Source organism: Lutra lutra, chromosome 6 (assembly GCF_902655055.1).
Source record: "Lutra lutra chromosome 6, mLutLut1.2, whole genome shotgun sequence".
NCBI classification, from domain to species: domain Eukaryota; kingdom Metazoa; phylum Chordata; class Mammalia; order Carnivora; family Mustelidae; genus Lutra; species Lutra lutra.
The window spans coordinates 129,634,948-129,650,810 of NC_062283.1; the positions used below are offsets into that span (position 1 = coordinate 129,634,948).

General features: G+C 35.0%; 1 protein-coding gene across 2 annotated transcripts in view; it reads right to left on the minus strand.

The window, feature by feature from the left end:
* The window catches only part of SEC63 (SEC63 homolog, protein translocation regulator), a 75,067-nt gene that overhangs the window by 22,047 nt on the left and 37,157 nt on the right, over window positions 1-15,863 (minus strand). The window contains exons 9-16 of one of the 2 annotated variants that reach the window (XM_047733370.1): window positions 13,883-13,977; window positions 13,653-13,785; window positions 12,045-12,137; window positions 10,451-10,605; window positions 8,523-8,670; window positions 5,441-5,523; window positions 2,676-2,735; window positions 2,297-2,467 (exon numbers count right to left, since the gene is read on the minus strand). In XM_047733370.1, coding sequence (XP_047589326.1) covers window positions 2,297-2,467; window positions 2,676-2,735; window positions 5,441-5,523; window positions 8,523-8,670; window positions 10,451-10,605; window positions 12,045-12,137; window positions 13,653-13,785; window positions 13,883-13,977 — 938 coding nt within the window. Of the gene's footprint in view, window positions 1-2,296; window positions 2,471-2,675; window positions 2,736-5,440; window positions 5,524-8,522; window positions 8,671-10,450; window positions 10,606-12,044; window positions 12,138-13,652; window positions 13,786-13,882; window positions 13,978-15,863 lie in introns of both variants that reach the window. The other variant, XM_047733369.1, reaches the window with a different exon arrangement.

Genomic DNA, 15,863 nt, shown 5'->3' on the forward strand with positions numbered 1-15,863 from the left:
TAGATAAATATGAAAAAGGATAATACGTTGTATTTGTTCCAGGAATGCAAAGACAGTTTAAAATTTCTAAATGCTTCAACATAATTCACTATATTACAGAAAGGAGAAAAATCACACCATCACCTCAACAAATGGAGAGATGACATGTAATAAAATTCAGTATTGCTCAAGATAAAAATTCTCAGCAAATCTGATAAAGAATATCTACAAAAACCCTGTAGCCAACATCACGCTTAGTAGTTTGTTCCCTTTCTCCTGGAGATAAACAAGAAGACAAGGGTGAGCACCGTCCTCACGCCTAACCAACATTACACTGAAAGTTTCAGCCAATACAGTAAGAAAGGAAGAAAAAGCAAAAAGATTAAAGAAAAAAGTAAAACTGTCTTTATTCCCAGACGGCATGACTGTGTACACAGAAAATCTAAAAGTATCTACTAATGGTCAGAATCACAGGCACACCCTGGATATATTCCAGGTTCGGTTCCAGACCATTGTGGTAAAGAGATTATCGCAATAAAGTCAAAATGACTTTTTTTGTTTCCTACTACATATAAAAGTTATATTCACATTATACTATAGTCTGTTAAGTATGCAAACAGTATTCTGTCTAAAAAAACACAATTAAAAAATACTTTACTGCTAAAAAATGCTAACCATCATATGAGCTTTCAGCGAGCTGTGATCTCTGATCACAGATCACCATAACAAATACAATAATACAAAGTTTGAAATTATTGAGGGAATTACCAAAATGTGACAGAAACACAAAGTGAGCAAATGTTGCTGGAAAAATGATGCTGACAGATTTGCTCAACACAGGGTTGCCATGAACCTTCAATATGTAAAAAATGCAGTATCTGCCAAGTGCAAGAAACTGACGCACAATAAAACACGGTACACCCATATTGTCAGTTCAAAACTCCCTGATACAAGGTCAATATTTAGAAGACAGCTGTAACTTTATGCACCAGCAATAAACACTGAAGAATGGGTTCCTTTTAATGTTTTTTTGCAACAGCACCAGAAAGTATCAAATATAAAAGGGTAAATCTTATGAAAGATGTGTCATACCTCTGCCACTGGGAATTACAAAACACTGCTGAGAAAAAATTAAGGAAGATCCAAGTTAATAAAGATAAAGCATGATTATGAATAAAAAGATTCAATACTGTGGGGCACCTCGGTGGCTCAGTCAATTAGGCATCTGCCTTGGGTTCAGGTCATGACCTGAGGGTTGTAGGATAGAGCCCTATATTGGGCTCCCTGCTCAGCAGGGAGCTTGCTTTCTTCTCCCTCTCCCACTCCCTCTGCTTGTGCTCACTCGCTCTCTCTCTCTCAAATAAATAAATATTAAAATCGTTGATAGGCAAAAATGTCAACAGGACTCAAAAGCACTAACCATAAAATCAATGAAAGACTTCCTTAAAATTAAGTACCATCAAAAGTTTCCATTAAGAGGGTAAAAAGGGACTCATATCCAGAATATATCAAGGAATCCTATAAATCCATAAGACAACCCAATAGATAAAGAGGATATTCAAATGGCTGGTTAAGTATATGAAAAGATGCTCAATATCATTAGTTATCAGGTAAATAAAAACCACACACAGAGATACCACTACAGATCCCACTGTAGTGGTTATAATAAAAAAGAATGATAAAACCAAGCACTAGTGAGGATACGGAACAACTGAACTCATGTTTTGCTAGTAGGAATATAGAATAGCACAACTTTGGAAAACAAGCTCTTTCAGTGTGCTACCACACACTTACTTTATGACCCAGCTATTCCACCGCTAGGTACATACCCAAGAAAATGAAATGTCCACAAAATGACATGTACATAAAGCACGGCATTTTTATTCAATAACAGGCAATATCTAGAAACAACCCAAATGTCCACCAGCTACAGAACAGATAGAAAAACTAGTGTATTCAGAAGATGGAGTATCACATACACACAAAGAATGGACAGCTGCTACACACAACACACATGAGTGTCATGGACATAATGCTGAATGAAAGCAAGACAAACATATTTCCACTTAAATGAAGTTTAAGAATAAAAAAAAGTAATCTATGGTAATAACAGCCAGAACTGGAAGGTATGGAGGTAGATGGAGGGGTCACTGACTGAGAAGGGACACAGGTGAGCTTTCTAGGGTGCTAAAGTTTTCTGTCTTAATCTGGGTATCACAGGTACACACATATGTAAAATTTGAGAAGCTAAACACATAGGATTTGAACATTTTAGTGTATAACTCAAAGATAATGATGATAACAGTAATAAACTTACACTCCCAACAACTCCATTTGCCTGTTTTTGTTTCTGTTGCTTCGACTGTGGTAAGGACACAGGTGTAGGTTTTTTTTTTAAGGGTTTCTTTTTTTTTGATTTAGCAGTTTTCTTGGGTCCTTTGCTCTTCTGTTGCCATCCTCCTTTTGTCCTGTTCTTATTAGTATCACCCTGCTATAAATCACAACACACATACACACTCAGAAGTTATAGCAATAGTTTCATTTGGGAGTCAGAGTAATTTTTAGATAAAAATGGCTAAACTAAATGCTTTCACAAACTGAATTACTCTCCCACAACAATAAAAATCAATCAGAGAACCTAACAAAACACTTCAAAGCTTCACCAGGAAAGAGAAGTAAGAAAAATCAAGTTTTACCCCATCTTCTGCTGGCTGTTCCTCTGCAGCACAAATAGATTGCTCCTTTTCAAATACTTCCTAGGAGGAAAAATATGAAGTCTATCAACCTATATTTATCTTTCAGATAAAGTAATCTTTCAAAATAGATGACCAATAAGTTTTTTAACTTGTGACAACTGGTAAGGGGAGGGAGAAGATCAGCTTTTTAGCAATTACTAAATGATGCGTGCAAACTCAGCAATTACTAAATGACACTTCAAAAGTTACCTTCAGAAATATCTCACATCGGTCTTGAATACATTTTGAAAAGTACATTCTACTTGAATTTACAAATGCAATGACTTAAGATACATAAACTCACTATAAATTCAAGAATATTTCATTGTTTAAAATAACTATGGAAGTGCACATGGCTGGCTCAGTTGGTAGAGTGTGAGACTCTTGATCTCAGAGTTTTGAGTTCAAGCCCCTTACTAGAGGTAGAGTTTACTTAAGAAAAACAAAATTTTTTAAATTTTTTTAAAATTAATTACATATATAAATAAAATACATAAGGGGTGAAACACTGAGAAAACCCATATAATGGAAAAACATACCCACTATATAATCCACTTAGGATCAGAATAAAAGGCATAAATTTAGGATTTAAATTCCAGTAACATTTCAGTGAGAATCTATACTAGAAGATCATAAGGGATGTTGGTTGTGTTTAATAAACGTCCTGGAATTACTAAAGCTAACAAATAAAAATAATGATAACTTAGGCTTTAAACTGTTAGCCTAATTCAGGGGTCGACAAACTATGGCCCACTGCCCGGTTTTCAAATAAAAGTTTTACTGGAACTCAACCATGCCCATTTGTGAATTCGATAGTTGCCACAGAAACCAAGTGGCCCATAAAACCTAAAAATTTATTAATTGGACCTCTATAGAAAAAGTGTGCCAATCCCTAGTCTAATTCTACCATCTCTGCTTCATTTCTTCATTTATTAGCTGGGCTCTAATACTTAATTACTCTGAGGTTCGGTTCATACAAGAACTTGAAGATAAATATTTGATTCTTTCCCTTCTCCAAGGCAATTTTTTTCTTCCCTACCAATTATCCCAGAAGTGTCAACAGCCTAAGACCAATTTTTACTCATTTTCAGACTGGGAATTCCAAAGCATGTAGGTTATATAAATTTGGATTCTATGCCCAATTCTAGCCACTGGCTTTAAGGTTTCCTCTTCTCCCACTTCTCATCCAGCGCCCATAACACAAATGCTTCCTTACCACTTGTTACCATAAAATCAACATCTTTGATTTGATATATCCTACTAAAGTATGCTTTTCTGACCAGAGATCTTAGAGATGGGGTTTAAAGGCAGAGTATGTTAGATATTCACAGGCTCCAGAGTAGAACAGGCTAAAATCTCCCACTAGTTGAATATGCAGAGTTAAAAATAGTACATTCAATTAAAAGAGTTACAACTATAGTTCTAACTTGGGAGGTAAGAGTTGACTTGGGAGGTAATATAAATATGTAACAGAAACTAAGAAAAACAAGATGTACAGGAAACATATACAATGTGATTGAATTTAATGAAAGGAAATCAGAAAAGTACCAGGGTGTATTTATATATACATAAAGTGTAAAGGCCCAGGCAGTAAATATGAGCTCAGAGAAAGAGATGAAAGGATACACACAAGACTCAATTCTGGTCCTCTCGGACTGACAAGGGGTTTCCTGAGGGAGGTGGGTGAGAGAAAGAATCCATGATAGTGAAAGCATCATTTAACCCCACAGGTACTCATGCATTAGGATATCTTAGGTGATGAGCTTCAAGATCAATCATCTCAGAGTGGCAGGACTTTAGGTGATTTTAATCTCTTCCTATACTTTTCTGCATTACCTGATGTTTTTTCCCCAGCCAGCATGACTTTTTCAGATAAGTAGAAAAAAAATTTTTTCACTATAATTTAAAAAATTAAGAGTAAATTCAGAGTCGACCAAGAAGGAATAGGTAAAGAAATTTCCAACAATAATCAATAATTAATCCTTATACAGTACTTTAAATACTATACTCACATTACCTTATTATTACAATGTTTTATAGGGAATTAACAAATCATCGCATAAAGAATTAATCTATTATCAAGGGTTTTTTGTATGTAAAAACTAATGTGAAAAACTATGAATATTAATTTAAAATATCAAAACTAAGAGGACTTGCAAAATTAGATTTTACTACTGTAATAGTTTTGACTTTGAGAATATGTGACTTAAAATGAGAAAACACATATTAGAACTTTAACACATAACTTTTTTTCCCTTTTTTTTTTATTGAAGTATAGTTGACACACAGTGTTAAACATTAGTTTCAGGAGTACAACATAGTGATTCAAGAACTCCATATGTTACACTATGTAACCATACCACACTATTATAATACCCTTGTGCTATACTCTGAATCCCATGACTTACTTATTCAATAATCAGAAGTCTGTATCTCCTTTCCCCTTCACCTCTCAACACGTAACTCTTTTTTTTTAAAAAGATTTTATTTATTTATTTGACAGAGAGAGATCACAAGTAGACAGAGAGGCAGGCAGAGAGAGAGAGAGAAGGAAGCAGGCTCCCTGCTGGGCAGAGAGCCCGATGCGGGACTCGATCCCAGGACCCTGAGATCATGACCTGAGCCGAAGGCAGCAGCTTAACCCACTGAGCCACCCAGGTGCCCCAACACATAACTTTTTTAAACACATAACTGTTAAAGCATAAAAATAAAAAGAGATTACTTACTGCCATTGTTTGCCTTGTCAATTTAACCAACACTGTAACTAGGGATCCTACTGTGATGTTGTTGCTATCTTCATCATCCAATACTACAAGACGACAGTAAAAAATCACAGTAAACAATAAAATTCCATTTGGCATTTCAGTATTTCAAATATATTTTAAACTTCGTAACAAATATTTTGACTGTCTACACTATATAAAACACTCCACTAGATGCCTTCAACAATGCACTCATTTAATTTTTAAAATAGCTCTCTGAAGATTATTTCTACTTTAAAGAAAGGGAGGTTCAAAACTAAAGTAAAATGCCTGAGGTCACATCATGGCTATAGTGGCACTGCCAAACTTCAAACCCTGGTCTTTTTTTTTTTTTTTTTTTTAAGATTTTATTTATTTATTTGACAGATAGAGATCACAAGTAGGCATAGAGGCAGGCAGAGAAGAGAGAGGAGGAAGCAGGCTCCCTGCCAAGCAGAGAGCCCAATATGGGGATCGATCCCAGAACCCCGGGATCAGGACCTGAGCTGAAGGCAGAGGCTTTAACCCACTGACCCACCCAGGCGCCCCAAATCCTGGTCTTTTAAAACAAAGTATACTGTAAGGACAACTGTACCACAACTTTCTTTCTTAATGATATAAAAATCTGTCACTCTATTAAATTGTGCAAACCTTGTATTCACAAGATTTTACCTATATGATCAATGCTGGTCTGCCTGTCAAAAATAAAATAATAGTATTCCAAGTCACATTAAATTTATTTCTTAAGGCAAGAACTTAAGAGTTTTGTTTACAGTAAAAACAAAAGCTTAAAAAGCTTTTGCAATTTAATTTTTTTGAAACCACATTTGCTACACATACTGCTAAAAGCTATTGAAATAAACTTAACATTAAAATTAATAAACAGGGGCGCCTGGGTGGCTCAGTGGGTTAAGCCGCTGCCTTCGGCTCAGGTCATGATCTCAGGGTCCTGGGATCAAGCCCCGCATCGGGCTCTCTGCTCAGCAGGGAGCCTGCTTCCTCCTCTTTCTCTGCCTGCCTCTCTGCCTGCTTGTGATCTCTCTCTGTCAAATAAATAAATCTTTAAAAAAATAATAATAAAATAAAATTAATAAACATTAAAATAAACATTAATGTTAAGATTAATAAATAAAATAAATTATCCTATCTTATTCAAATTCATTTTTCCTCCAAATTTTATCTGTAAGAGTTTTCTTCACTTTGTATTTCTCCCTACAGATTTTTCTAAGTTGGTTATGTTTATTTTACACAGATTTAGATTAGCATACTCTGTTCTGGCCTACATTAACACACCACCTGTTGGAAAATAACAGCCTCCAAGAAACTGTAACTGCTTTCTCCTCCATTACTGGCTGTGAGGTGCAACAGCTGGGCATCAAGAACAATACAATATCCTGGGGCACCTGGGTGGCTCAATCTATAAAGCATCCGTCTCTTGATCTTGGCTCAGGCCACAATCTCAGGGTATGGAGATCAAGCCCTGAGTCAGTTCCAAGCTGAGTATGGAGCCTGCTTAAGATTCTCTCTCCCTCTCCTCCTCCCCAACTCCCTCTCTGCCATCTCCCCGCAACCCCCCAGCCCCTGCCTCACACTCTAAAAAAGAAAAAATAATAATTATTATTTAAAAAGAAGGATAAAATATCCTTTCTTCAATCTGGAAGTCTCCATTATCTCATATCAAATCTGGGCTACACATTTGTCAACACTGCACAACAACTCAGAGTTGCATGAGCACCACATGCGAAAAACAGCTTTAACAATATTCACCTGCCATTTGAGGCTTTCAAGTGGAGAAAAAGCCTACAGGAGAGTCTATACAGCCTCTAAGCAATGTGGGAAAGTGATCCACCATCTCTAGCACTGGATCTTGAAGATGCCCCTTTCCTGCTTCTAAAATTCTTCTACTCTCCCTCCATTAACTATATTACTCATATTACACATTTGGACAGCATTGTGAAAATATAGTAAATTGTCTATGCAAAATGCTATGGAATGAAATACATCATGAAGTTTCCCAGTGAGATCACAAGGAAATCCAAACTCCCCACAGTCCCAGTTTTCATTACATGTATCCTACACTCCAGCCAAAATGAAACCAGATTGCAGTTTACTTTACCTCTCAAACACCCCAGTCTTTGAAAGCCATTTTTTTCTTTTCAATTCCATTAGAATGATTCAATTCAATTAGAATGCAAACCCAATAAGGCAGAAGCTTTGTCTTACTAGTATTTCCCAAAAACCCAAAAAAATGAGTGGCACTCAACAGTTGTTGAATGAACAGAGAGCACAATGTCTGTGTCATTCACTTAACACTTGCCTTATGTTTCTTTGTTTTTAATCCTACGTCTACGTCCTATTTCCTCAACTACACTATAAACTGTTTAAAGACAGATACCATTCCTAATACATCCCTGTATTCTTGGTCCCACAAGATTGTTCTCACAACAGGAACTTAATAAATGTCAAAATGCAGAATAATGTTACAATGAAGGCATGGAGCAACAATCTCTAATTCTGTCACCACCATAAGATACTATTATTCAGCTATTAAAATGGGCACTCATAGGACAATTGTGTAGGTAGAAAAATCAATTTTTCACCCCAGCAGACGCAGAGACATGTTGAGAAAAACACATGAAATGTGGCACTGAACATGGCAATTTCCAAGGCTTACTAAAGTAAACTGGACTTTTTAAAATTAATTTTAGAACTAAGCAGCTATTTCTTTTACACTAACAATATACACTTCAAGTATTTTTCAGTGCACCTGAAAATCTTTCATTCTTTGAAAAGTTAAGATATTCCTAAAACTTGAACTACAAATGTCCTCAGGCTTAATCCCATTCTGAGGAAGATAAAAGTAAGGTTCTGTGGGATTCTATCAGTGTTCTCAAAACTATTAAGCATATATCATATTCCATTACAGCCAATCTGACAGGTAAACTACAGTTCTGGGAAGTCTAATTACACATTATGGTATCAAATGTTTTGAGAACTTCAACCCACATAAACAAAAGCCAATCTATCAAAAGGGACAAAATGGTCAACAGGGAAACCTCCCACTTACCCTGTGATTTTATATCCATAGTCACATATGGGAAACTACCAAGGACAGCCATAACCTCTTCATATTTTTCATCTTCGAGGAAGTGCAGTAGATTGTGACGATCTGATTCTTTTAAACTCACCAAATCCTGAATAGTCTTAATTTTGTACTGAATTTCAAAAGAGAGAGAGAGAGAAAGAAAATAAATTCCAAAGTCATAGAATTTTTCACAAAAAGAAAATTAGCATGTTTCACTAAAACAAAATCCAGAAACTTTTAGAAAAATGCTAAGATTATACTGGGTCCCAAACTTGCAATGGTTCTGCTTACAATCTTTCAACTTTACAATGCTGAGAAAGCAATGCGCTCAGTAGAAACTGTACTCTGAATTTTGATCTTTTCCAGTTCTAATGATATTGGATACCACACTATCGTTACGCTGGGGAGCAGCAACGAACTGCAGCTTCCAGTCAGCCACGCGATCACAATTGTAAACAATCCATACAATCATTCTGTTTTTCACTTCCAGTACAGTATTCAATAAATGACAAGAGACAGATATTCAACACTTTATTATAAAACAGGCTTTGTGTTAGATGATTTTGCCCAACAGTAGGTTAATGTAAGTGTTCTGCGCATGTTTAAGGTAGGCTAAGCTAAGCTATGATGTTTGGTAGGCTAGGTGTATTAAATGCATTTTCGACTTAGGATATTTTCAACTTACGATCGATGGCTTTATGAGGATGTAACCCCACTGTAAGCTGAGGAAGATCTGCATACACATTTCAAAGCAAAAAATACAACTTTATAGCATTTCATGGCCTTTTATCCAAAGAAATTCAAATTTAGGATTTTTCTTTAATTACAAAGTTAATACAGGGTAATTTTTTTCATTTAGAAAAAATAAAGTTAGGGGGAAAAACAGTAATATTCATAGAATCTTGACCCAACCAAGAACAACTGTCATTTGATATGTTCAGTTTGCTGACCCATATTTTCAATTATAATGATAAAAACCTGTAAGAGTATGAACTTATCTTCAAGTACAACTACACCTTTAACATTTTACTATACAATATTCTCATTTTTGTTATTTTCTAAATACAGCTGTCTGTTACCGCAGTAATACCCATTTAGGCTTAAGGGATACTTAGAAGAGTATTAATTTCCAGGCATTTGGTATTAGTTATTAATATTTTACTTTCACAGACAGGGCTTAGATCATGAGGAATGGAGAATGCCCACTTTTGGATTACACAGTTTTCAATTAAAAATGTGAACAAATTTATAAGGGCAATACAATTACCTGAAAGGACAGAGAACCCATATGTGAATCTCTAATACACATTAGTTCTACCTTAATATGCTACCAAATCCAATGTCTATCTTCCACCCACTTTGTCTAATGTATACAAAGTAATGTTCAAAATCTCCTATCAGAATTATAATTTGCTCTTTCTTGTATTTCCTCAAGTTTTTTCATTTATACATATTTTTGCCATATCTTAAGATCTTTACTATAGATTATATTACCTAAACTAGAAGCATCTTTATTTGATCTACTTATGTTTTGAGAACTTAATTTTTTTTTATTCCTATTCAACCAATAAACCATTGCCCAACCTTAAAGCCAGGCATGAAACGACTGGAAAGCACACAGTGCATTTTTACTTTGTACGTTTATTTCTGATACCATAATATAAAGTCTTAATTGCTAAAATGCACTGACCCCCACCAAAGTAGTAAAATCACTTATAGCAGGTAAATAGTATAAAACACCTAATTAAGAAAATGCTAACAGAACCACTTTAGGGATACCTGTAGAGTGTTTAAGACATTCTAAATCTAAGAAATTCACAGTAAACCCTTCTAGAACGCTTTTCATTCATGTTGCCTTTAAGTAACATGACAAACTGTTTAAAGCAGATCTTAAAGTGGCAAAGAATTACCTTTTTATGATTAGAAACTCTCCTAAGATTGTCCTCTTCAATGTGAGGGAGCTGTAGAAGGGGAGACTTAAACTGCTGAAGGCCCTGCACAGCCATCTGGGAAAGCTTCATGCAGTTTTCTAGGGATGCCAAAGTTGGAGCACGAAACTCCCTTTCTTAGAAAGAATAGGAGTAAAAGAAAAAACAAGGCTGGACTTTTTATATGTTCCAGAGTATACAATTCATCACAAAAACATGACTCATATGAATATCATTAACACCTCAAATTTTAAGATCATAGTGTTGATTTTCCTTTAGAAGTTGTAAGATCCAGTATGGAAGTTCCTCAGAAAGTTAAAACTCAGAAAGTTAAAACTCAGAAAGTTAAAACTACAACTACTCTATGACCCAGCAACTGCACTACTAAGTATTTACCCAAAGGATACAAAATACAGATTCGAAGGGAGAATGTACCCTAATGTTTATAGTGGTATTATCAACAATAGCCAAACTATAGAGAGAGCCCAAATGTCCATCAACCAATGAATGGGTAAAGATGTGGTGTGCATATATATAAAATGGGAGTATTACTCAGTTATCAAAAAGCATGAAATCTTGCCATTTGCAACAATGTGGACAGAGCCAGAGTGTATTATGCTAAGTGAAAAAAGTCAGATAAAGATTAAATACCACATGATCTCATTCATATGTGGAATCTTAGGAAAGAAAAGATGAACATATAGGAAGTGGCGGGGGGGGGGGGGAGGAGAGAGAAGCCCTAAGACACTCTTAATGACAGAGAATAAACTGAGGGTTGATGGAACAAGGTGGGTGAGGGATGGGTTAAATGGTGATGGGTATTAAAGAAGGCACTTGTTGTGATAAGCACTGGGTGTTGTATGTAAGTGATGACCACTGAATTCTACTCCAGAAACCAATGCTGCACTGTATGTTACTTCCTAAAATTTAATTTTAAATAAAAGTTGTAAGATACCAAAAACATATAAACCTGTTCAAATGCAACAATAATTATCCAACAAGCATTGGTTAATGCTAGAATAATTCTCTGCATCACCTCCCAAAACAGTAAATTATCAGCATCAATAATATACTGATACCATGCCAAGAACTGATATCAGCCATAACAAACCACAACCATTATCTCCTTTCTTAAGGGTCTCCCTTTCCATTACTGACCACAAACTTCCTCATTCTTTTTTCTTTCTCCTCAGTCTTTTTTCCCTTCATGCGAAAAATACTACATGTCAGATGAGTCATCATCACTTATTATTTCAAACTCATTGTTAAAATACAGAAAAACCTAACTCTAAAAGTATTCAAAAAAAAGGAAAAGGTATCTTAAATCTTTACAAATAAGTGACAACAAACAATAAGACAATAAGTAAATTCAAAAACATGAGTGTGATAAAGACTTTGCATAATGGAAAATATAGGAAAGAAGTAAGAAAAACCATGAACCAGAAGTTGGAAAGCCGATTCAACTTCTCTACAGGCAGAATTACTGTTGGTGTTCATAAATCCTGAAACTATGAAGTATACTCTGCAGAAGCTTGCAAGAAAAAGGACAACATAATTAATTACATTCCCACCTCACCTTCACGGCTCCGAGCCATTATTATTAGCTGGCAGATAACATTAACCATTTCTTGAAGCAGGGCAGGGCATTTTTTCAACATAAATTGCTGATCTGCAAAGCAATAGAAAACCTGAAACAAATCATTCCACTTTTATAGTTAAAACATCTTTATCATCTATAGTCCTAGACTAATACTAAATTTAAGCTGTCCCACAAATATTTCACATGACCTCAGAATTTTACAGGTTGAACACAACAGTTTACCCTAAGCAGCACTGGCAAAAATCAGTCAGAGAACCCTAGCTCAGATTAGATGTTCTGAAGGCAAATTTTTAGTATTATGGTGGTGTGCTTTGTAAGTTACCTCCCTTTTCTAGAAGAAGAGTTTTAAACTTAATTCTAATCTTACTATATTTAAGAACCTTAAGAATCTTCTTGTGTACCTAGTTTCTACAACTATGAATAAGTCCAAAGGCTAAGACTGAGAATAAAAGTTAACTCAATGCAGAAAGAGAAGGGGGAGGAAGGGGAAAGAGACAGACTCATTTTTACTGCATGTAACAGTTAACTATTAAGATCATCCATTGGGGTTAGTACTCAACCTAAAAAAGTATTTGTTCCCTGTTTCTTAGATAATTGATAAGAAATGGAGATGGATTCACATTTGTACAGAATATTAGGAAAATCAGAATTACTAATTTGCAATTTCCAACAATGCCTAAATAGCAATCCTTCATTCCATCACAAGTATCCTATCTTATCACCAATTACTGAGCATCAACAAGCCTTGTTTTCAGAAGCATTTGATTATATTTTTGGCTTCAAAAAAGGGACAGATGAAGAGGAGCTTTATTCAGAAAGAACATTTATTCCCTAGGAATAATAATTTTCTCTTGAAACTTCAAATGAAGTAATGCCAAGTAAAGAAGAAATGACAAATTCATGACACCCCTGGAAACAGCACTGTCCTATCCACTGCTTTTCTTTTACATAGAGAGGAGGCTTCAAGCAATTTAGGAAGCTTTCAATAAAGATTAAACCCTTATCAGGAATCACTGCTGGAGGTGATGGTAATAGTGGTGGTTGACTAAGATATTTGTTGTGAAATCCATTTTTCTTCCCCAAACAGCTTGAAAAGCTTATAAAATCTTTTTTAAAAAGTCACTAGAAATTACTATATAATCTGCAACTGAATAAACATTTCTCAGAGTATTCTCTCACCTTGAAATACTAAATTTTAACATTTATCAAAATATCTTACTTTAGACCTTCAAAATATTTGTGAATTATGCAGCATAAAGATTTCTTTTTAAAAGGTCCTTGAGCAATTATTTGAGGAAAAAAGAACAGGACCAAAACACTGCACCACGAGGTCTAATTAAATGCACTGCTTTTGTACCATTAAAACCCTGCAGAGGGGCACCTGGGTGGCTCAGTCAGTTAAGCACCCGACTCAGGTCATGATCTCAGGTTCGTGAGATGGAGCCCCACCCCAGGCTCCATCCTCAGCTTCAAGTCGGCTTGAGAGCCTTTCCCCTTCTTTATCCCTTCCCCAGCTCATGTGTGCTCTCTAAAATAAAAAAAATCTTAAAAAAACAAAAAACCCTGCAGATATTAGAATCATACCTTCTTCAAGGGTCTCAGGAATTTTCATTCTAGCAAGATGAGATAGTAAAAGAACTCTGGCTTTCAGGCTATATGGGCAGGTAAGCGGAGGTTCATTCTTCTTTAAATTAATGCTGCCAATTTCTCTGATTAGCTAGAGTAAATAAAATAATTATTAAAAATATACCTAAAAAAGCATTAACCTTAATACCTAAATGCTTATATCAAGGAATCTGGGCAATAGGCCTAACCTGAGGTATTAAAATATTATCTGTTGGTCTGCTTGTGGCATCTTTATTATACTGAGGATCAAATTCAGAGGCTCCAGCCAAAACCATGATAAGACCTAAGAAAACAAAAGTAACATGAAGGTAAATAAATACATTTGCTTACCTAATAATTTCCTCTCCTATGATATTTCATTAATCCTACACTAAGGCAATTTTCCACTTGCTCGTAAAGCTAAAAATCATCTGCACTCCACTAACAAGTATTCATTTTTCCCATAAAAAACATTTCACTTTTTAAAACACGTACAGTATTACCTATCACAAGTAAATAGAAATATACATCAAATTAAGGGCCCCGAAGCACTGGATGCATGGAAATCAGTTCAAACAGCATTTGTTTCTAGACTTAAGCATATATTCCACTGAAACTTTCTATAGAGTGATTATTAAGTAATTATTAACTAATTATAGAGTAATTATTATTAAATTATTAATAATAAGTAATTATTAAGTAATTATTGATAACTATTATGTGAAAAAGAGGGGACTCCATAGTTAAGCAAGGCTGAGAAACAAGGAGTTAAAAAGAGTTTTTAGGTGTCTTTACTTTATGACTTCTCAAAGTCTTAAGTAAACTGAAATACTCTGTAATTTACAGAAATTTTTATTATGGAATTCTGGAGGGTTTGTGGGAAGTGTTCTTTGATGTACACATGATTTGCAGCCACATATACTATTAGCATTACTTGTTAGCCTGTACAAGCTCTTTAAAGACTGGCACTACAGTCATCAATCTTACCTTCTGGCAGAAAATACATACAATGTATTCACAAAAAGCAGGACAGTACAGAGGTTAACAGCATAGACCCTAGAGTTTCACTCCCTAACTAAATGACCTAGGACAATGTTCTTCACCTCTCTATGGGCCTCACTTTCTAAGGACATGCCTGACACACAGCAGGCACAGTGTATGTGTATGCCAATCACTACCCTCATATGTTTCATGAAACAACTCCTAAAACAGCTATACAATAAATGACGCCAACACTGAAGTAATCTAGGATACATAGCCAAGCCCACCAGCAGCTAAACAATGCTTTTCAGGCAGAACTGTGTAAGGAAAAGTGTCACGATCAGAAATAGAAATCATGATCACTGATGCAAAAAACACATTAAAACACATTATAAACATGAAGCACTTTCATAAGGGGGTTTCTGTATTGATACTTCAATTCAACATAAGGAAAAGTGATATATGTGTGCAAAACGGAAAGTAACAGCCACTTATTCCTCAGAAGTAAAAGCCTTGATATTCCAAAAATAAAAGATCTGTTCACATAATCATAGGATTCTGAGAAGTCTCTTTTCTGAGAAGTCTTTTTCTATCAAAAAAAATTAATAAAACTGGCAAATCAAAACTACAGAAAACTCCATTTAGGTTTTGGAACAAAATTTTTTTAAACTTTGTATCTTCCTTTTTTTTTTCCCTAAGGAGGGGAAGGAGGGCTTGTCTATATGTCTATAAGTTCTGCAGAGCAGTGATTCTGAAAGGCAATACTATATGCTCCAAGGATTAAATTTATAATGTTAGCTTTATGGAATCAAAGAAAGTATTTTAGATGGAACTTTTTTTTTTTCCATAAAGAAATTCTGAAATAAGACTCTGGGAATGAAACACTCTGGCAATTTTCTTTCAACATATCCAAAACCTCTACTTATTTTATTGAAACTAATACAGTATAATGCACTGATTTAGGGCCTGGAAACCAGACTGCTTGAGTTCAATCCTAATTCTACCACTTACTGTATGCATCCTTAAGCTCAGTTTCCCCATCTACAAAATGTGCTTAAAAACAGTAACTTACTTATGGGAGCAAAATAAAGATTAAATGAGTTAACACATACATATTCCCTAGCAATGCCTGGTATACAACAAAATACTCAAGAAATATTAGCTAGTATTATTACAAAATTAACCACATGAAGCTTTACCATAAAATTT